This window comes from Sardina pilchardus, chromosome 10 (genome assembly GCF_963854185.1).
Source record: "Sardina pilchardus chromosome 10, fSarPil1.1, whole genome shotgun sequence".
In the NCBI taxonomy this organism is placed as follows: domain Eukaryota; kingdom Metazoa; phylum Chordata; class Actinopteri; order Clupeiformes; family Clupeidae; genus Sardina; species Sardina pilchardus.
Genome location: NC_085003.1, coordinates 16,319,165 through 16,342,351, shown reverse-complemented (window position 1 = coordinate 16,342,351; position 23,187 = coordinate 16,319,165). Strand labels below are relative to the sequence as shown.

Sequence of the window (23,187 nt, the reverse complement as noted above, 5' to 3'; positions counted from 1 at the left end):
GGTGCTAATTGGTTCACCTTGTTCAGTGCAGCTCATTGGCAAGCTGGGTACCCTTTTCAACATAACATCTCTAGAGCTATTCAAACTTTGCTTGGCAAAGACCCCCGTGCAACCTAGTGCTTTTCCTCCTCATCCCCACCATGGCACATGCGCACGCACACACATGCGCACACACACACACACACACACACACACACACACACACACACCGAAATTAGTTGATTTGTCAAAAAGTGGTCTATTTCTTTCCATTCAGATTTTCTAAGACCTTATATTTTCCTCTTCCAATGAGTTTACATTTTCTGTGTGGTTTGTCTGTTTATTTGTTGATTGGATTACGCAAAAACGACATACTCAATTTTTATAAACATGGCTGAAAGGTGTAGTATGTGCCAAGAAAGAAGTCGTTAAAGTTGGGAAAGGACCTAAATCACTGAGAAGAAATCAAGCTTTACTTTCCCATCACATTGCGCTCTCATTGTACTCTTCTATTTTATTACATTAGGGATTTTTTAACATGCCTGTTGTTCTCACCCACAAACAGTTTGATAGCCATTGCTTTGAGAATTTTTCATTTAGCCTGATGTTGGTTTTGCTTGCAACTATGTTGTAGGTGAATATAGAAAGTAGGCCTATGTTGTGGGTAGAAGGTAAGATGTTGTTGTTGGGAGCTATGCTGTGTTATACTGTATGTGTACATGCATCTATTCTGAAACTGTTAGATGTTAGTTGTACCTGTGCCATTATGTTCTGTTGAGACAGGACCACATGAATCACGTGTTGTTTAAGGTGCGTTTTGCTCTTGAATGGCAAGTGGAGTGTGTTCTGTGCTCTATACAGGGTAGAAGTCCAGTGACGGAGTGGGTGTGTGTGTTCCATCTTAACCAGTTCCACTCCACGCACCCCTCCCTCTTTTAATTTGTATTCGCCCTTGAAATGTGGCCTTCTCTACATGTGATCCCCTTGCGTCGCCCCTTTAGTGTGGTGAGGAGGAGAGCGAGCATCTCTGTGGCTTACTCACTTTTTCCCCCAGCAGCTTCCAAACCGCACCTTCTGCTACTTCCTTGAGATGATCAGTTGTCTCAATTCTATTACCACTGTGGGTTGGAGGGGGATTCTCTGGCAGTGATGTAAAAGCAAAATAACTAGAGGGGAATGCTATAGAAAGGGCAATAAAGGTCTAGGATTAAGAAAAATATAGTATTGAAGAATTAAATAGTGAGGCCCAGTCTTCCTTATCCAAGTGCTGAATCAAAGTAGGGTTTTTAAGGCCGTTCCCACAGTGCCATATCATCATTCTCCGAATGGTAACCTGGCAGTCTGAACACCTCAAACGCTCTCTGGCCACGAGACTGCCATTGTGTTGTCTGGCTCCCCCGTCCTCTCAGAATGTTGGGTTATACACTTCCTGTGTGTGAGTCAGTGTCTCAATCTGTCTTTGCGCTGTATTTATGGGGAAAGCTGTTTCTGCTCTTCCGTGTTAATCTGAGCCGGGGCCAAGCGCAGGCTGGTTTGGCGTGGACGGCGTTGCGGTCGCAGCTGGGTCTCTTCCCTGAGCAGGGAGCCGTCTCCTCGGGAAGAAGACAGACGGCTGAGGACGAGCCAGTCGTGCAATCCAGGGATCTGCAGGGAGAGCACGGGGATCCCACAAGAGTGCTGCTTTTGACTTTTGCTAGGACACACAAGCAGGTGTGCCTGTTGGTGTGTGTGTGTCTGCTGTGTTGACAGTCACCGAGTTCATTTTCTGCACTGGAGCTGAACCACTATTGTCTTTGTCAGAGTAATGTATGAACAGTGTGTGTGTTTGTGTGTATGGAGGGGGCTGTTCATCCAGCTTGTTGGAATATGCTCTGTGCTCATTCCGTCGTCGTTTGGTCTTTTCCTGATCATCTCTTTGTTGGTGTGCTAAACTGCTTAAGGCCTTAATAAATTCTAGTTGACAAATGCTGTCCCTTTTCTTTGCCATCTAGCCACTAGGAATGATTTCAGTATCTCTTCCCTGAACTGTACAACAGATTAGAGGATTGAATGTCAAATTCTTTTCATCATAAAACGATTTGCATTACACATGGTGGGGTGGTGTAATTGTGGTGATTATCATTATTGGGACTTTGATATTGTTGCCTCTTACACTTTCTTGACTACAGAGTGACCATTGTTCACCCTGTTTACTCTCAGTATTGTAAGAAGTCCTTGGTTCCTTTGTTGCGACTGTCTCAGCTGAGCTTACAGTAGGTTGGTGTGGACAAGTGGGGTTTGCCTTTAGCCACTATTCACCTCGGCTGCTCTCAAGTTCTGAATCAGCGTGATGCTTGAGGTGGACTAATCTGAGATGGTGACAATCTTCTTTTGTTCCTCGGCCAAGTGTTTACAGCAAGTCAACTGGATTAATCCAAGTAAAAGCGTCTTCCCACTGCTAATCCACTTCCTCCCCTGCGTGTGTCAGCTTTGGTTAGGCAGGAAGGGCTCAAGGTGTAAACAAGAAAGTGAGCTAGAGAGAGGGGAAGAAATAGACACGCAGAGAGTGGCAGAGATGAGAAGAAAGAACGGAATGGACTGGAGTATCACAGTTGTTCCACAGGTAAATATCATTGTATTTTCAATCTCTAGAATTAAAGGTGTTATCAATGCAGAATTGATCTGGCACTACACTTTTGCAGTGTGCCCATAGTCCGGAGGCAACCTTAGGGGACAGGTCAAACAGTTATTTCACCTTGAATCCATGATTTCACACAATTATCCTCCTTGTTACACTGTTTTACCTGTTGAGTTATTCAAGATTAAAGAAGCAATACAAATATTAGCAAAACCAAAACGAAAAACAAAACAAAAAAACAGTGAAATGATTGAAAATGCATTAAATCAGCTTGGTGAACCAAACATAGTCAGTGAAGCATGGCCATAATAGCTTGCGCTCCTCCTTCCACTAAATCTGCTTTTGTTTCCTCCCAGTTCAGTAGTTGTGATGGTGCTGTCAGCTAACTTTAGAACAGCTAACATTAGTGTTAAAGGAAAAAACAGCTCAACTTATCCAAAGTCAGCTATACCCACCACAGTGCTCCACCTTAACTCAGAATGCCTTAACATGTTGCGTTTAACTTGAATGTATGTATTTGACAAGGGTATTCTTAAATAGACTACCTGAATGTTATTCTTATTGTGGCCACAACCTTTGAGTCTACCGGATATCTGTCCATGCACTTTATCCTGGCTATTCACATATATGTGGGATATGGTTTGCATCTCCTGCCAATAAGCAGTGCTTTGGCATTTCTAACTGTTGATTTATATTGAAGCAGTCAAAAAATGTTTGACCTAACTAGCTCATGCAACCACTAATGAATGTCTTTGTAATCTCTCTCTCTCTCTCTCTCTCTCTCTCTCTCCCTCTCTCTAAGATGAATAGGGGTTTGTGGGGGGCTAGTCATTATATTTGATACATTTCTGAAGACGGCAGTGATGTCTGGTAGGGAGTCCTCTAATGCATCAGTCTCCATTGAACTAAAGGTGACTCTATGGCTAAATGGATGGCAGACGATAATCTTAAAAGGGTAAGCACAGTTGCCCTAGTAACTCCAGCCGCCACCTGTGGTTGAGGAGTGGATTTTCTGCCAGACGGGGTTGTTGTTACAGGAAAATGTAGTGTACAGTATGTGATGGAGCTACAGCAGAGGAGAGGGGACCACATAGTCCTTAGCCCTCACACAGGCCAGCTGCTTCTAGGTTTTAGGTAGAACAAGTAGGAAAATAAATATGTCTTGTAGTGCTTGTGCACTTTTACAAGTTCTGTTTTGCACTATGGCAGAAGAAAACAGATATAAACAGCAAAAATATGTTAGGCATACAGTACCAGTAGACCCTCCAGATCAATGCAGTATAATTATTTTTTTACCATTTTCATGTGAATTAACGTTTGAAAAATGGAATAAAGGTTTAATAACATTTGTTTTCTTTCCATGTATATTTGTATGATATAGAATAGAATTCAAAGAAAGAAAGCCCATGAATTCCAGTTCCCATTAACAATAGTATGTGAAGTTAGGACCTTTAGGTCGCATAGATTGAACTGGATGGTTAAGCTGAATGCTGACAATGAGCACTTTGTGCTGGTGGGATCGACCTGTAACTTCACCCCTCTTTCAAACGGGTGTGTGTGTATGTGTGTGTGTGTGTGTGTGTGTATGTGTGTGTGTGTGTGTGTGTGTCAAGGCAGGGCGTCGGTGAAAAGGCCAACTGTGTAAAGAAGAACAATGATTTCTCTCACACTTTCTTTTAAGAAATGTTTGCTTGAATGTGTTAAAACACACAGAGTGCGCTGTCCATTCATGCGTGTGTGTCTGTGTTTTTGTTAGCATGCGAGGGAGTGTGTGTTTTTCGTGTCGAGGTGCCTGTGTCAAGACACAACGCCTCTGCTGTGTAGGAGCATGTGTGTAGAGTCCGCGGTGCGCGCGGTGGGCTAGCGTTGGAGGCTCCTGTCGGTGCTCATCTGGCACTGACAGAAACAGCAACTGCGTTGTAATTGCAGATTTGACAGCAGGAGCTGCTGTGACATGCAGACGTGCCTGAGGGCACCAAACAAATGCTTATAGCGAAAAAGAGAACGGCGAGTAGCTGTGAGAGTCTCGCCCTCCAAACGCAGCGCCGCACCTAACTCCCTCCCCAACTCTTCACTGTGCCCCTCACATACTCACTCGCTTATAGGCTGTGTGTATATCACTTCATATCAGTTAATGGCAGCTGCCATACTAGTTGAGCCGAGGACCACAGATTGTGGCTTATGTTTCATACAGCCTCAGTTCTCTGCTTTCTCCATAATAGGGATGCAACAAGTGTGTATGACTGTCATTACATAAGATTTAGGGATGGTTTGAAAGGCAATTTAGATGTTTATACATCAGAGAATATTCTGGAACCCCACTTAAAACCAAAGAAACAGAGAGAGCTTTAATGTATTCGATATGGTTCTAAATATTACATGTATCTTTGAAAAGGATTTTTTCTATCTTAAATATAACAGTACATTTGGTGAAGCTTTCTTCTGCTCAAAAGATGTATGGCATTGTAGTCAGCTTCATGTTTAATGTATTAATAGGATTGGACCTGTTTACACCACCTGCTTTGTTAAGGCGAGGTCATTCACCGAGCTTACACTTGTGTAATGAGATTATTTACATGTTTAAGTGCAACTGTCATGACCCTGCAACAGGCAGTGTGTGTGAGGAACTGTGAGCAGTACAGAGGCCCAGTCAGCATTTTTAAACGGTCTGTTCTCTGTGTGGAAAGTAGGACTGTATTGTATTCATTAAGTAGGACTTGGAGTGAATGTTGTCGTTCTTAGCCCAAATCTGAGAGACACCCTATGCAGAATGCCTAAAATGGTCAAATGTATTTTGTCTTGCTTATGCAGTTGTGTCTCATGATAGCCCCACTAAGCTTTGTCTAGAGTCGCAGAAAGGAGAAGAGGCAAATAGAGAGAGATGACAAGATTATTTATTTAATTATTTATTTTCAGAGCTGAGCTTTATTAACTGTCAACAGCTGGATGCAGGTCCTGGGAAGGAGGAAGTGGAGACAGACAGGCAGACAGACAGACAAACAGACAGACAGGCAGATTTATGAGCAGTTAGGCATTACTGAAGGACTGCATGATTTGCATATCCTGTAGTGAGCCACTTGTGCCATTGCCAGGAGAAGGGAGTCCTTATGAGAAGGTATTCATCAGTAAGAGAACACCTGATGACTAATGGGTAGAGTATCGGTGAGGGGCTGGGGTTTGGCCATCACCACAGAGACCCACCATTATATAATGACAGCCTAACAGGAACAGACACATTATGCAATCATTGCATGTCCTATATGCTTGGTCTATGTGTTACTCTTCACTGGCTCCCTCCCTATAGTGGCCAGAATTACATTTAAATCTCTCACTTTGACCTATAGGACACTGACTGGATCTACTCCCCACTATCTTAATTCAGCGATCAAGATTTATCTGTTGTGTCGACCAGCCATAAACACTAGCCAAATTCAAGACTCTTTTCCTCAGTGGTTCCTTGTTGGTTGAATGAGTTGCCCACCCAGTGTTCTCCGCTCTTGAGATAGTTTTCAGTCTTTCAAGATGGGACTAAAGGCATATCTGTTCAACATGCACTTAGTTTATTAAAAAATGTTGATGCGTTATGGTTAAAGTATTTGGTTATTTTCATGAAGCTATTTTCTATCGTCCTATTGTCTATTTTCATGAAGAAATAATGGCACGGCGGAGGTAAGTTCTAGACCTCCACCTAGCCATTATTTCCATCGAACCGGTCACCTCGTCGGCCGTTATCCCTTACATAATTGTTTGTTATTACTATTCCCCTTAATGTGGTACTACTTTTGAGCTGTTTGTTTATTGTTAAATTCTACTATTGTACTGTTGTTATTTGTATGTAGCTTTGGACAAACCATAACCATAATAGCTAGCTACGTAGCCTATTATGTACAGTATTTATAGTAAATCTCCAGTACTCTGATGACCTTACAGTATACAGATGACTTTCCATGCCTACATGGAAACACACAATTTCTCACAGAAATGAAGGAAGTGTATTGCCGTAATAATTGAATGAATAATTTACATTGTTGTATAAAATGTTGAAAAAATTTTGGGTCTTGCGGACAAATTGTGTTCATTTGTTCAAGCAAGTGGTCAATATCTCCTACCTCCACATTCTATCCTCTCTATTTATTGAACTGCAAATTTGTCAGACTTTGATCCTTGAAGTTGATTTAGAGTTGTTTTCTTTCTTTCTACTTGCCCTTTCATTTTCCAGTTCTTGACATTGCAACACACTGTTGACCAAGTCCTTTGTAGAATAGTGAATAATGAATTACCAACAGCAGGTTTCAGCTCTGTGACAGCTGCCTAGAATAAAAGTGCTCTGAATGCTGACTAGTGTGACACACTGTTGACACTAAACTGCATTCATATGCACACAAATCATTATCCTTGGTGAGACGTTTTAAGCTTGTGTAAAGGAGTAAACCGCTGTAAAAAGCAGAAACAAATTGATTAGGTTAATGGTAAAAGTGTAACAGACGTCAAACAGGAATTTAGAAATGACAGTATTATAACAATATATTGAATACGTGTACTTCCTCTACTGACGCATTGGTCAGTGGTTTAACTGTCTGAAGTTGGTGGCTTAGGAGACAGTGTTAAAATGCTGAGTGGCTGTCGGAGGTGGCTGGTCTGGCAATCATGAGAGAATAGGAATAGGGGTGTTTATGGTGGCGGACTGCTCCGCACAGTGGGCAGCCAGACGTGAGTGGCCTCGTAACTCCTCCGGTGAGCTTGTTGGAGGAACACGCAATTCTCAGGGGGGCACTGCTCGCTGGAACTGCACCGTTTGGCTGCTGGACAGCTACTGTTGTTTTCTCACCCTCCTCTCTGCATAATGTTCTGTGAGTGTATGTCATGGGGCCTGTAAAGGAATGCCTTCATGTGCTGATTTCACTTTTGTTCTTTCCTCCTATACGTCTGCACTTGTTTTTAGTGGAAAGTGAAAAGGACATCTGACCTTTCTTCTCAGTGACATTCTACTGCTGTTCATTTTTGTGGTTTGCAGAACGAACAGGCTATTTAACTGTTGATTATCTAAAATAAATCATGCTTTTGGGTCCAATATCTCTAGTAAATGTCACTCTGTGAGGTTTAAAAGGTTCATTTAAACCCTCCCTCACCACATTAAAGGAGTTACCCTGTGAGAGCTGATAACTTCCACTAATCACGTTAGGCGTAGTCTTGCCAAGGCCTGAGCAATGACACTTGGTCTGTTTGCGTGATGAAACTTTATCAGTGGCAACAATTTATGAGTCTAAGCATTCCTGGCCATACAAGACCTCCGTTCCAAGAAGCCAAGTCTTGGGCCCTATAAATACAAGGGCCAGCAATATTGTGCGGCTAAATATAAGCTCCTCTGTCCCGCCTGGAGTGGAGACACACAAGGCTCGGAGGAAACGGTTTCTTCTAGGGCCGCATTTCATGCTCCCTCATCGATTCCCTTGGCCTGTTGGCTGCCCATTGTAATTGTGTAATCAGGCGTGGGGCGCGACTGCATCATGAGGATTCCTTAAAGGTCACACCGACCTGTTTCTAACCCAACGTCACAGCCACCCCAGACGCCTGGCTCTGACTCCCAGGGAAATGCTATCGATCATCAGGCCATTATCAAGAGGGGATTTACTAAAGGGGCGCCCTCTGTGCCTGCAGTGTACGAGCACGGCAGCAGCAGATTTCTCTCACTTTGTGCGAGCCATATATATGTGACATTTGACAACAGACATGGTGTCCTGTAATCTGATGTCTTTCTTTAGGTTGTACACCTCGTGTGAGCGTGGGGCCGGGGGTTGGGATGGGTTTGGGTAATGCAGTAAGCAAAAGAGCAGCGTTAGGGAGGGCTTGGCATGAACACATACCCCCACTGTTATGGATTTAGTTACTGATGTCATCATTCCGGGACAGCCAGGCTGGAACGTGGCTGAGGTTCCTTATGAAAAGTGATTACATGACTTGCCGCTGATCCTGTTTGACTTTGTGCACCAGCCAAGAGGCTCTTGGTGCCCCTCCTCCCTCCTCGTCTGCCCTGTATGGCTACAACCCCCGGCCATGTTGACACTATGATGAATTATTCAGTGCAGCTGACAGACGGCATTAGAGCCACACCTCAGATGGGGGAATGGGACGGACCCTTTTGTTTTCTGGGTCTCTCTATTTCCGTCTGTCGTCTTAGTCTTAACCTTCGCCTGGCCTCAGAGAGCAGATTATCTATCATAGCCACAGATCACAGAGATATGCGCGCTCTGAGCAGGCCAGGGCATTAAAAACTTGGTTCAGGAAGTGTTGTATTTACATTAGCTGTTCCCCTTAAAAAATCCTGCAAAGCACATTCTGCCTCCAGTAACGGATGTTTTGAAATATTGCGCTATCTCAGCGTGTCTTAGTCCTGTAAGACTGAGCGTGGTTAGCTCCTCCTCAGGGGAGATGGTCCTCAGGTGAAGACCCTGCGAGTGTGCTGCCGGCCACTCTGACTGGCGGCCGAGGGCCTCGGCATTCCACTGGGCCTGAGAGGCTCTGGCCATTTGGCTCTGGCCGCTGCAGGGATAACGCCGGCTGATTTACTGTGTCCAACAGAATCATTTCAGTCTGGCAGTGTCCCCCGAGGAGCGCCCTTCCAGCAGAGCCTTGCAGCTCCGCGGAGTAGAGCCGCTTCTGTTGAACTCAGCAGAACCACTGATCTATCTGAGGCTTGCGTTTTTTTGCGGAGCCGAGTGTGTGAGTTATGGATTGATGTCTCGGCTAATTGAAATTGAGGAGTTTGAATGGAGAAATGGCCCATACAGTATGCCCAGTGGCAGGCCACTCTGTTTTCACAGCTGTGAGGAGCCGTGGGCTTGTGAAGGAGCTGCTGCTACTGTCCAGACATTTCTGCACAGCCTTTCCTGTTCACAAAGCCACATCAAAGCGCATTAAAAGAGGTTTGGAGTGACTTGGCCTGAATGTTAAGTGTAGTATGATTTAGGAATATTTTGAAATGATTGTCGTAATGCCTTAAAGCAAAGTGGTCTATTTATGAATGTGGATTTCCAAAGGTTAACCAAAAATTCAAACAAGCACTGCAATAAGGAATCAGAACATTTACTTTGTGTGCGGTATGGTTGTGCGTTGGGAATCAAACACTTATTACACAAGTTAGACAAACAATTCATTCCTCTCAGTGGCCAGCCATGTGGTGAATCCAAAAAAACTGTGAGGTGTGCTTTTAGTCGAAAGGACACCAAGTGCCAGCTGACATGAAAACACTTGGTGCGTTAGTTGTGCAGTGTACAGGAGACTGGGTTAGCTGTTGCAGCTGTACAGAAAATGCTGAAGAAAGGATGAGAAGAGGTCCGTAAAAGATGTAACGTATACATTAAGATGTAATGTGTACAGTACATTAAGTTCATGAGTCTACTGAGTTGACTGCCTTAACATGTACATGTCCTCATGTTGCCATGCTTAAGTGCTCCTAATTTGTGGGGAATGTTCTTTATGTGTTTCTGTTGCAGTGCAATGTCTGCCAAAAACTCCACCTCTCCACTGTCTCCATGTTCTGAGGGAGAATTCGGGAGGGGTCAGGAATCCGAGAAATGGGACAACGAGGAGAGAGACAGGAGGGCTGACCACTCGGACATGCCCCCCACACCACCACAGCGCACCCAGTCACCTGTGGAGGAGCAGCAGCCCATCAGCAGTCAGCAGCAAGACTCTGAGCTGGATGGCCTCGGCCCAGCACAGCAGGTAAGATCACCAGTGTCCACCCAACACAACAGTGTAGGCCTGTTTCTCCAATCAGCTGTTGTACATTAATAAGATGAATAGATCAGATAAAGGAATGAATTATAACAACATATACTGTACTTTCAGATAGTTTCAGTGTCTAATAAAGAGTGTTGTGTAGACGTGGTCTGGGAACCAAACGTTCATTTTCTCGTATTTGAGAAAAATGCCCAGATCCGTTTAGTGGGCGCTGCGGATGTGTATCAAATAGACCTCTGAAGTTTGCCTACAAAATTGCTTCCATCTTTGCCCATATAAGGAGATCTGGTATCTTGAGAATTTTCCTATGGAAAAGTAAGATGGAGATTTTGAATTAGCGCACAGAGGAAGAAATCAGAAATGCAGACGTTTTGCTGTACACACTTTTGTCCTCTGCCTTCTAGTGGAAACTGTGATCTTTGGCATGTTAAGAACTTGCATACTTTGAATTTTGCTACCCTAGAGCTAACTTGCAATGCAACCTGCCATTGGTAGTTAGCTTCAATTAACACCAGGATCTCCTTATATGGGCGAAGATGTCAGCCTTGGTTCCTTTTTGTCAACCTTCAGAGGTCTATACGTCTGTGCATAGCTCATCTTCGTCTTGCTCATCTTCGTCTTCGTCTTGCCACCCCCCCCCCCCCACGCGCAAAATCACGCGCAAGGCAGCATGGGAACACCCAGGCTAGTACTATGCACTACTTATGCACGTACAGTATATGTATTGCCAATGTAGATTGAGCACTTGCTGATTTTAAGGCAGTCTTTGCAGTCTTTTTCTGCCCTCTACAGTATGTTGCACGGGTAGAGTGGAGAATCTCAATAAGGCACCTATCATACGCAAAATGGGGCGCCAGTGCTTACTAGTTTGTGACCGACTGAATGTTATCAATTTGGCGCCCAAAGATGGGCCTCTGATACATCTATTGGCACACAAAGGTGTGTTCCATCTGAGAGGAGAAGTGTGCTGACAGCAGATGAGCAAATTCAATTACAGCACCCATCATGTCACAGCTTGTGAGTAAAGTAAATCATGTAGTTGATACCTGCTATAAAACATGACTGAATGTGAAGTGACCTCAGTCACTCTTAGATGTGTCACGCCTAGTTTGGTGGAAACATGGTTGCATGGTTCATGGATCACCAGAGGGAGATGCCAGTTGTGTGCAGGGAATCATAGAAGGAGTCTTACATGGCAGTTGACTGCATGCTTGTGGTTCATGGTTGATCATCTGCTCTTTTGGTGGCTGTTTACTTCTCTGTTCTTTGTTCAAGTCAGGATCATGAAGCTGTTGCTTGTACAGTGTTATCTGCAAGATATGTGACATCGCTAATACTTTACTACTTTTAATAACACATCGCCACTAAATTTAATTCAAGGCAAAAAACAACAATAACAACAGAGATATTGCACTCTTTTGTAGGACTCAGACAGCAATAAGATGAGCGCCTTGTATTCTCATCTGAACAACTCCAACGTCTCGTCCCCACACAAGCCAGAGGAGCGCCCTGACCCCCTGAACGCTTCTGCTTTTGGGACCCTGGAGCGACGCAAGGGTAGCCTGGCTGATGTGGTGGACACACTCAAACAGAAGAAGATGGAGGAGATGACAAAAACTGAACAAGATGGTAGGAGACCAATCCTTAATGCATGGAAGACACTTAACATGAACAACATTTCAGTATGAAAATATGAGCTGCAGAGTTTGGTATTACTAGTGAATTTCTCATTTGTGGTTATCGTTTTACTTTATGTTTTCAAACATAGGTTACTTAAAATGATTAAAACCACAAATGCAGACAGAAGTGTGGCTCTGCATAATCACAAACACAAAACAGTCATAAATTCTTACTTTTGTTATTAGTTTCCTTGGTGTATATCACTGAGCACAACATTATTTCTAAACTCAAAGTGAAAAGTGTTTTTTGATAGTGGTACTATGATTTATGTACAGAGCACTATATTGTGCACAGGTGTTCTGTCTGATCGAGTTCAATGCAGTAATTTGACCTCTGAAGCCCATAAATCAGTTCTAGTTTGTGGCAGGGTTTCATCATGCAGTGGTTTAGTTTATGTCTTTATACTGTTACATTACAATGGTTGTAGCAGAATTTTGTCAAGGTAATTGCTCTTTAATTGAGAACTTTCTCTTCTTATCTTTACTTTTCAAACCTTTAAATACTTTAGAACCAATAAATCTTCAAGCAGCGAGGCAGCCCCAGGCTCTCTCTCAGAACTGTTGGAGAAACATATATTTCCTTGTGATCCCCTGGGGTCACAGCTACTATTGGATCTTTTCAATAGATGGAGCTGAACAGACTTGTTGCCACATGTGCATGCTGTAGATGTTCTTGTATTGTTAAATTAACTCCTTCATTTAGGAAACCTCATACAGAAAGGGACTATGATAAGAAAATATCTGATTGCCTTTTTTACCTTGTGGCTATACTATAACTGTGATGTTGGCAAACCAATATCAGAATTATTTTATTTAGCATACAGTCCTCCACCAAACAAGAACCAGCTGTAGCAGGTCTCAGAGTTGAGCTAGCACACACCAGCTCTAGCCTGATTGTATGACCAGTCCCTGTCACCAGGAAAGGTACTGGGTTTCTGAAGTGTTTATGTTCCACATTACAAAATGTCAAACAACTCAATGATTGGTCAAGGGTCAAGATTTCATTCTTTGACATGTGGTCCAATCATGACCCTCCGGCCCTATGATTGGCGCGTCTTTCTGCTATATGAAAAACTGTAGCTGTTGTCTAAATTAGATAACTATTAATTAGGTCATAAGAAAAGCATAATCAATAATCCTCTAAACTGTCCTCACTTCTCAGATCTTCACTTTTCTTGTAGTAGTACAACACTATAGTCGCTGTAGGCAAAAGAAAGCAGCTTCAATGAGACATCCAGTGGAGACTGTGGGAGTCCTGTACTGAATGTGCTGTCTACACTGAAAATAATAGGCAGACAGGGAGGACGTCTCTGCAGTGTTCTGACCCAGTCTGGAAATATTGATCACAGATCTCAATATTACAAGTGATTCTTTTAATGAATTGCATCTTCAGTAATTATCATCAGAATGAAATTACAGTTTAACTAAAATTAAATAGAAATATTTTGGGGATCTTCACTGCATTTCTTTACTTTGCACTTTGTGCATTGCTTTTCCCCGCGTGACTACTTTTCAGCTTCTGTTGATGTGAGTACAATAGGTGTTCCTCTTAGTGGCCCATGCTGTCCTCAAGAATATGACATGACACTTTCAGCTAATTTTCCCACTGTTGCTGTTATAAGCTGAAGGAAAAGGTAGACAATGTTATGGAGGAGTTTTTGTCAATAAGTTGCCCTGTGCCAGTTTGCTATTGATTTTTTAATGGACATTAATAGATGTCTTTTCTTCTTCTCCTTGGCTTTGTGCTCCTCAGTAGGATACCTCTGTCTAAATGCTGCCTAGTGTAGGATCAGGGCTAAAAATAAGATCATGGCAGTTTACCGTGATGAGTACTAAGGTGTGTGTGTCTTTTACTGCATTGATAATGTAATGAAAACTGAGAAGTGAAAATGTATTTAGTTATTTGGATGATATCTTAGTGTTATTTGGATGATATCTTAGTGTTTGTTATTTAATATTTGCATAGTCATAGATAATTCAAAACGGCTCATTTTATCTTTGTGTACTGTAATCTTCTGGATAATTTGGTGTACGTGCATACCAGAAGTAACACAACCAGAATAATAATGTGGCCAATTTCAGCTCATGAGAATTTTGTACAGAATTTAATTACCCCTAGCCCTCTAGCCTTGTTTCATGGATAAGGATGGGAGCTCAATAAGGAAGAAATTGGAAAGGTTTGCGAGGGGGTGGATTGAGTTGTAGGAGATTTGCTGTGATCAAATAGAATAAAATCGCATTAGCTTAACAGCCCTGACCCCTGCACTCACAATTGCTCTGTGGCGCAGCACGCTGCCACTGACTTTTCCAATGGCCATTCACTCAGTGATTGTCCAAAGTGCTGTAAGTACTTGTGAGTGTTCGGTTGAATGAGAAAGGCCTTCACCTCCAGCGGAGGGCTCTGTTTGGGGGAGAAAGGCTGACTCAGCTGGAGATTCTCAATTAAAGATTGGGCTCCGGCGCTCAAGCACATGTTAGGAGAAATGGATTATTTGTAAAGAACATAAACGAGGTGTGTTAAAGGCACCCTTTAGAGGTTTTTGACTTTAACACAATGTTTCCAAAATCATTTTAATGGGTCATCACCTCATAACATGACAAACAGCACCTCTGCTATTGTCTGAGCAACCCTCTTTAGGCAATTACCGACCTGGCAACTTTCTAGTAATGGGTAGGAACCTGCTAGCCCCCACAAACACACACACACACACACACACACACACACACACACACACACACACACACACACACACACACACACACGCACACACGCACACACATGCACACATGCACCATTACAGATGTGCTTGATGTGCTTTTGCAGGCTCTTCATAATAGTATTGAAAACTTACTGAGGTACAGTAGGCTTAATTAGAACAAGGTCACTATATTACAGGTCTGGTATCGTATAATCTGTCCCCACTTGGTGTCCATTGGGCTACAGGACATGTTATCTCTTAGATTATGGCTGGGGTTCTGCCTTGATCAGTCTGCTCCATAGTCTTTACACTTGTTTTCATCCCCAAGTCAACCCATCAGAACCAATCCGTAATGGAGAAGGTATGCTGAGAGAAGCCTAAATAATATCGGGGAAGGTTTGGTGTTGATGACGTGCCATGTGTGTGTGCTGTGACATTTCTCCTCTCCCTGGTGCCATGGGTGAGGTGGGTCATATGAGGGCTTCACATGAATTGTATTTCTATCTCCTGGCATGTCTGCCATGATATCACAGTGGATGTGCTGCTGTTCGGACACAGACTTTACAGTCATGATTTAGGTACACAGCCTTGTATTGGTTTAACAGCATTGGTCATCACAGGTTTGAGGGTAATGACTCTCTCACATGACCCTTTTCTGGAGGTTTCTATCCCCCCTCCCCAACCACACACACACAGGGTTTCTTCCGGCCATCCCTGTGTTGGGGTCATGACTGGGTGCATCCCATCTCACCCCTTGACTCGTGTACACTTGGGGCATAGGAAGCCAAGAATGTTATTGCTGTGCCTGAACCCCACCGTGGCCTGGGGTTCCTGTCGTCAGTGATGGGGGCAGCAGCTGGGGAGCCACATCAAAGGGGCGCATTAGGCCTGGCCTCCCGCGTGCTGACAATAGAGCTCATTCTGCTGGACCCTGACTTTGTTGGCCAGCAGTGCTGACAGGTCATTTCAGCGTGGCTGTCGCTGCCACTCCAACCCGCAGACGCAATCCAGCTAAAAGGCGTGGAGTCTCACTTCCCTCTCGGGCTGATTAGGAACATTATCTTTGTGTGAGTGTGTGTGTGTGTGTGTGTGTGTGTGTGTGTGTGTGTGTGAGCATTGCCGATTCAGAACATTTGCGCTGTGTGAATGTATGTTTCAGTGTCATTGTGTGGTTGTGGCTATGTTTACGTAGTGAGTGTTTAGGTGTATGTAGGGACAAAAGGTTTTGTTGATGTCACATGTTGGTTTGAGGTTATTCCAATGCGTCTTGCTGCCCCACTACCACTAACAGCTGTGCCACCCAAATCTGGCAGGATGTCACCTGACCCCAGATTACCCTTCTTTTTTCTTTGTCAGCTGACACTGTCCATCAAGGTTCAAGGCGTTAATCTCAGGTGTTAATCGGCATCGTGGGTAATCCCGGAGCACATTGTGTGACACATCTGCTCCCTCCGAGGCCAGGCCGGTGTAGAACATGGCTACAGTGAAAGCTGGGCTAGAGAATAGGATCAGGCTTAAAGTGCTCGGGCCAGATTAGCAGCGTGTTGCTGTTGGCTCCATCCCAATGCCATGTGTAAAACCTTCCCAACAGGAATTACTCGAGTGTAAGCACAGTTTTAGAGAATCGCTGGCACTCTTTAATTGTGGCCAATGTATTGTAATTGAAAGGCATTAAGTTGAAAGGAAATTACCATCTTAAGGTCGCAATACTACAAACCGGCTGCTCTCTCCCGTTTGCTAACAAACAAAAACAAACAAACAAAAAAACAATTCTGTAAACCCACTGCTATCAAAACACCACTGGACAGAAGAGACAGTGGTTATTGTTACTTCAGATGTGTCTTAGTATGCATATACTCTCTGACAACATGGATGCAGTCCTCCTATGGACAACGACTGGATTTTCTGGCAAAAGAAGCTTGGAGGTATTTTGTAAGATGGGTCTTAGCATCAGATAGCCCTGTCACTAAAATCAGCCTTTATAGTCAGATGTCTTGCCAATCAAATGATTGTTTGGAAACATGGATTTGAATGGACATTCTATGCTGTGTGTCTGAATGTATTTGCTAATCTGGGAGTGAGCTGCGGCGTTGTGCTTGTGTGGCCTCACACGAAGCAAGAAGCTTGTGGTCACAGCCCAACCCCTCTTTCTGACCAATCAAAAGCCTTATTCAGCCTTGCGGTGGTAGCTTTTTTTCTGTCCTCAGCCAATCAGGTTTCAGATATGGTTTGAAAGCGAGGAGGACAGATCAGCTGCTGAGAACCTCTGACAGGAGCTCATGTAACCCCAAACAACCCCAGGCTCTTCTCACTCAGAGTCAACTCAGAACAGTCGGGGACTGTAAGCAAAAAGCACACAAGAAGTTGGGATGTGAGGACTGAAGACCTTAGTGATGTTGGACAGAATCACTGTGAATATTCCGTCTTGTCCGTTCCATTCCTGTCCTCTCACACTCTCTCTCAGCCCTTGCTGGCTACTGTAATGGCTCTTGTGTAGTGTGAGCGGTGGGGAAGCTTGGCTGGCAGATGTGACACACAATGTGTCAGCATGTTCTTATCACAGCCAACACTTAAAACACTTGCGGAGGAGGTCAAGTGAAGGGGTAGACATAAAAGGATATGTTGCTGTAATATTGTTGGAAAGTGGTTTGTAACAACTGGAAGGGAACACATAAAAGTGTGTGTGTGTGTGTGTGTGTGTGTGTGTGTGTGTGTGTGTGTGTGTGTGTGTGTGTGTGTGTGTGTGGTGGTTATGGGGTTAGCAGCTGTTGCCACTTGTGCTGTTTTCTCTTTGGTATAAGCTTTTGTTGCTGTTGAACACAGGGCCTTGGTGTAACTCTAAGCCAGGTGATACATGTCTCCTATTTACCCCAAACAATGCTCTCAAACAAGGCTGACAGATTTACAGCTACTAATATCCTCCAGGTCTACCACATGCCATTGGTGTAGAATGTCTAGAACTTATCATTGGCTTGGAGTCCTATATTCTGATGTGTACTTTAATAGCTGTGCATAGTCATAGCCAAGAGGATTTGAGCTTAGTTGCTGGTCACATGTAGTGGTGTATGTGTGTGTGTGTGTGTGTGTGTGTGTGTGTGTGTGTGTGTGTGTGTGTGTGTGTGTGTGTGTGTGTGTGTGTGTGTGTGTGTGTGTGTGTGTGTGTGTGTGTGTGTGTGTGTGTGTGTGTGTGTGTGTGTGTGTGTGTGTGTGTGTGTGTGTGTGTGTGTGTGTGTGTGTGTTTATATGTGTCTGTTTGTGTAAATGGATGACAGAACTAGTAGAGAGAGTTTAACGTAAACATTTGGTTTATTCATATTTTAGCAGAAAACACAGAATGTCTGCCCGTGAAGCCTATTGAACATGATGAAATTACTTCCTATCTCATGAAATATCTTTCAGTTTATGCTTTGACATGTTTGAAAAGTGACCCTGTTCACATCTAAGTGGTGGGAAAGAGTCCAACACACACATAATCAAAGGGATACATTCAGGGAGCAGTTTTACTTTGTAGTGCAGCCTCGTGGTGCTAGTGATCAGATACCTTTTGGAGCAGCTTTGAGGAGGCCAAATGTCTTCACTCAGTCACATAAGGGGATGTCCTGAAGTTTTCTATGGACAATTATGATTAAAGAGATATATTTGCGCCAAACAACAAATATGAGTAAATAGAAGGGAGGTGGCTTTGTTCCCTGTGTAAACACACATCTTGTTACAAACGGTACGATTAAGATCCATCTACGGTAAACCTCTTCTTCGCCTCTCTCTCCTCTTTCTTCCTGACTTTTCCTCGGCCGCCTCTCTCTCTCCTACCCACCCCGCCACCCCTTTTCGTCTGCGCACTTTTCGGATATGTTTATCAAACCGGAACATAAATCGTGTTGGAATTGTGCGGGAATGAACACAGATGTAGCATGGAGTTACAGGTTGTATTTTCTTCCCTAAGTGCTTTCGTAAATCTTGGCCCTTATTCTGTTTTATGTGAGCCCCGCGAGGAGGGTGTTTAGCGTGCATGACACTTGAGCTACTCCGGCTCAGGCTGTAAATATTAAGACCAAGTGTACACACATGCACAAAGATATTGTGCACTATTTAACCTGTTTAGGTATGGCGGACCAATTTTGAGATTTTCTTTTCAAATTAGCAGAATGAGGAGGATTTACTGTTCTGTAAAATTACGAGGTCTCCAGGTGCAATGAGACATCTGTTTCATTCATATCCTGTCAAATGTGTTCTCGCCATACACATACCACCCAGAGACCACATGACAAAATAACCCTGAAAAGAAGTGGAGACTTTCCGTTGTTGTTACATGTTGATAATATACATTCCATGTGATGCATGGCAGCATTAACTTATTTACAATAACCATAATCCTTCGTAAACAATCAGTGCCTTAATTAATGGTCCTGAATCCGCTAGTTGTACTTCCTGCAAGCCTCTCATGACCACCATAGCGGCGTATGTTTTCCGAATGCTAAGCCTCACACAATACCCATGTCCACATGAATACAAGTCCTTTTGTTAGGATCAAGTCCACAAATGAGGCATTGTCCACTGAACCATTTTTAATCTATAAAAAATCCTATGGACCTCTCCCCTTCTCAAATGCAGAAACTTTCTCACAGAACAAAATCTTCTCATTAACTGTATGTAGGTTCACTTGCCCCTCAAATATGTTGTGGGCTGAAATGTAGGTGCTAAAATCATTCTCCTCAATTGAACTGTAAACGTGATCTTATGGATGTGTTATACTGATAAATTACTCACTTTTTTATTTAGCTACACACTATATGGTTATTAGCCTTTATATGAAACATATTAAAACACTCAAGTTATATTTGTTTTGTCACCCACTAGAATCGACTTGCATGGACAGATTTCTGTCAAAGGACTGGAAGGAGAGAATGGAACGGCTGAATGCAAGTGAGCTTCTTGGAGACATCAAAGGTAAGGCATCAAGTCAGCTGTGAGCTGTGTATTAAATAGCATCAAGTAATGGGACTTAGAGTGGACATTGTAGACCCTGTGTCTATTAATGGCCTATCTTAAACTAACATGATCAATTAGTGTTCCCGCAACAGTGAACAGAGGATCAATTTATGCCCCCCCCCGCCCCCCCACCCTTTAGAAAAATAGAATATAATGCTTGTCCGTGAATTGGTGGCCTCTGCAGGGTCTGTTGCATCTTCCAGTCATTCTGAACATGCATGACATAGAAGGCATTCTGGGTTAATTTGGAAACTGTCAATTAAACTTGTGAGCCGACCACATTGATTAAAAATGCTCCACAAATTACTTGCTAGATGCCACTTCAGCCCCATTTGTACACGGTCACTTGAAAAGAATGGTATGTTTACCAGTCCAGCATAAAACTGTACACAAAGCCCAAATATTTCCACGATGACACAACTGCTGTTGTATCAAGTCTTTTGAGCCCAACAGGACTCTTGTGTCCTTCAGACTATTTCTGTCCGTGTAAAATTACCAAAACATTATTCATGTTGGGAAATGAAACAATGTTAAGCGCTGCTTTCCAAATTAATAATGAAGGAATTGCACAAGATGGAGTAAAGATGTGCCATGTCTGTGTGTGTTTCACTTATGAACACAGATAATACTAATGACAGCGTTTTCATGTCATTTACATGTCATTGGCATGTCATTAGTGTTTTCATGTCATCATACCCATGGTCTTAAGTTACTGTATAACATGTTTAAGTTGGTCATTGATGACTCAGCCTGCTACGTCCACTAACTTTGTTGTCATGGAGAGGAAAAGCTTTCGTTGGATGTCATGAGAGCCTTCTAATTTATCAACACATTCTCATACTCACATAGGCTACTACAAGTATATTGCGCATCTGTGCCAAACGCACACACAGACACACACACACACACACACACATACACACACACTTACACACCCACACACGTGTTCGCGTGCACACACACTCACTAATAGTCTAAAGCAAATATGACCCCTCTGATGGATGTCAGTGACTATGACCTCCTGACAGTGCTTTATATCACATCAGATAGAATGAAAAATGAAAGCAGCATTTATTTCAGAGGACACACCACCAACACATTTCACCTCGCCCCTAAAGAAAACCTCAAATGGAAGAATGTCCGCATTTGCACAGGAATGTAAATGCTATTTGAGCTAAGATGCAGGGCCTGCCCTGAAGTGAGTTATTGAAGCAAGCACCCAGCCATGGTGAACATTCTAAATAAGACACTTATTTGCAGACAATCTGCTCTCTCTTCAACCTGGTCATGAAAGTGCATTTGACTCTCCCTAAAAAATGGTAAGCATTTCCCCTATGAAAAAGAGAGAAAATAAACACTCATTATAGAACAGAAAGAGCATTCAGTCTCACCTGGACGTCTTATATAAGCAAACATAAGAGGGCTTGTCAGGTTGAATACTCCATGTGTACTGGTGTTAGATAGGGCTGACTTCAACCTTCATTTCGAGATGTAGCCTCTTTCTGTTTTCAGTTTTATGATGAACTGAATTTGTAGCACACTCATCACCATTCCCCAATTCACTAACCCCCAGCACACACTATTGCACACACACACGCACACACACACACACACACACACACACACACACACACACACACACACACACACACACACGCGCGCGCGCACACACACACACGCACAAGCACACACTCTCTCTCACACACACGCACACACACACACACACACACACACACGCACACACACACAGTAGAAGTGGGATACAGAGACAAGGGGATCTCTGTTCCGTTGAACTAGACTCAAAAACATGCTTATCCAATCGAATGTTCCCTATTAATTGTCTGAATGTACTGTGACAGACCTCTTAGGACCATCCACAGGTCTTTATCTTTGAAACCTCTCAGATACGAGACATTTGTTCACTGCACAGCTATTTTGCTCGTATGTAAATCAGATAATGCCCTCGCTATACCAACCTCAAAACCTACAAATTATGTTCACCCCTTAGGTGGCTGTCTTGACTTGGCTAGTTTGAATGCCAACTGCATAATCAATGCCATGCATTTAAGGCTGCTGCTACGATGTTGCTATTTCACCTATAATAACCAACATGCAGCTACTTGCGAATTGTGTAATAGCAATTTTTTTTCTATTTTTCTATGCCATTTGATAAATAAGTGTGGTACCAGGCTGCATAGCCTTGGATAGAAATTCATCATAGCTGTTCATATGAAAAGATATCTGTTTTGAAGGTCTGTGTTTGTTATTTCGCCATTTCCACTCTCAGGGATGGGTCTTCATGGCAGGGATACTCAGCCAGAGTACAACAACTTTGTCATTCAGGGCTAAAAAAATGTATTCTCTCACCAACCTTTCAAATCAACTCTACACTGCTTATCTGCACCTAATGCTGACAGCACAGCTTGGACCTCGAGATCCAAAAAGATTATTGAAATTAAATTCAATGACAAAAAAAATGCTCCTGAAATAAATGGCCCTTTTGACTCTGCCTTTAAAGATATATTAATTGTGAAGGCTGAAGATGGTGGTGAAAAGAGAGGATATCAACGAGAAACAGAAAGAAGTAGCCAAACCCCTGAAAGTCCAAAAAACAGGAAAAGGTCATCAAAGGCATAATAGAGCAGTAGAGCCGTAGTGATAGAAGAGAGAAGAAGAGCAGAGAGCAGGATGAAAGAGAGAAAGGATAGAGGGATGTCTCCAAGAGGGCAAAAGGTCTTTTGGGCTTGAGCTGAGCTGAGCGCTGCGGTCCATTGTAGTGCGCGGTGGTGTGAGGTGTGTGTTGGGGCACCCTGCGTGGCCTGCTCATAGCCTCAGGCTCTGGACAAAGGAGCGTCTGAGACATGTACTCCATTCACCACACTGCCAAAACACACACACACACACACACACACACACACACACACACACACACACACACACACACACACACACACACACACACACACACACACACACACACACACACACACACACACACACACACACACACACACACACACACACACACACTCAAAACAGATGCAGACAGACAGAGAGCCAGGTCAGTAGGCAGACACAGACTGAAATGTGTGCCTGTTAAACACAGCATAGTAATATTTTATCTCAAATACGGCAATTGAAATCTGTCTTATAATAATCTCATTTCTCAAACTAACACCCTCTAAGCACTCTTTGATAATTGCAAGTCATATGGATTAGGCCCTTTACTTTTCTGGTATGCATATTTGCCAAACATTTGGCCTCTTCGATTTGTGTCACTTTAAAAACTACATGTATATTTCTGTAGAGCAGTGATGTTCTTTCATTCAGATTTCACTTTCTGCTGTGAATGACCAAATACAACTGCTAGTTTTGTGAGTAAATAAAGGTTTATCCATAAAGACCCAGAGGTCCTGATCTTGGTTATCCGTTTTAATTAGATCAAATGTAAAGCTCAAAAGCCAGAACCCAATTACAGGCA

At 43.2% G+C, this 23,187-nt stretch overlaps 1 protein-coding gene across 8 annotated transcripts in view; it reads left to right on the top strand.

Annotated features, from left to right (window-relative positions):
- LOC134093549 (transcription factor Sox-6-like) overlaps positions 1–23,187 on the top strand; it is a 58,163-nt gene that overhangs the window by 11,345 nt on the left and 23,631 nt on the right. For all 8 annotated transcript variants that reach the window (XM_062546648.1, XM_062546647.1, XM_062546645.1 and 5 more), the window contains 3 exons: positions 10,090–10,321; positions 11,764–11,968; positions 19,575–19,664. In XM_062546648.1, the coding sequence (XP_062402632.1) occupies positions 10,090–10,321; positions 11,764–11,968; positions 19,575–19,664 (527 nt within the window). The remainder of the gene's footprint in view (positions 1–10,089; positions 10,322–11,763; positions 11,969–19,574; positions 19,665–23,187) is intronic.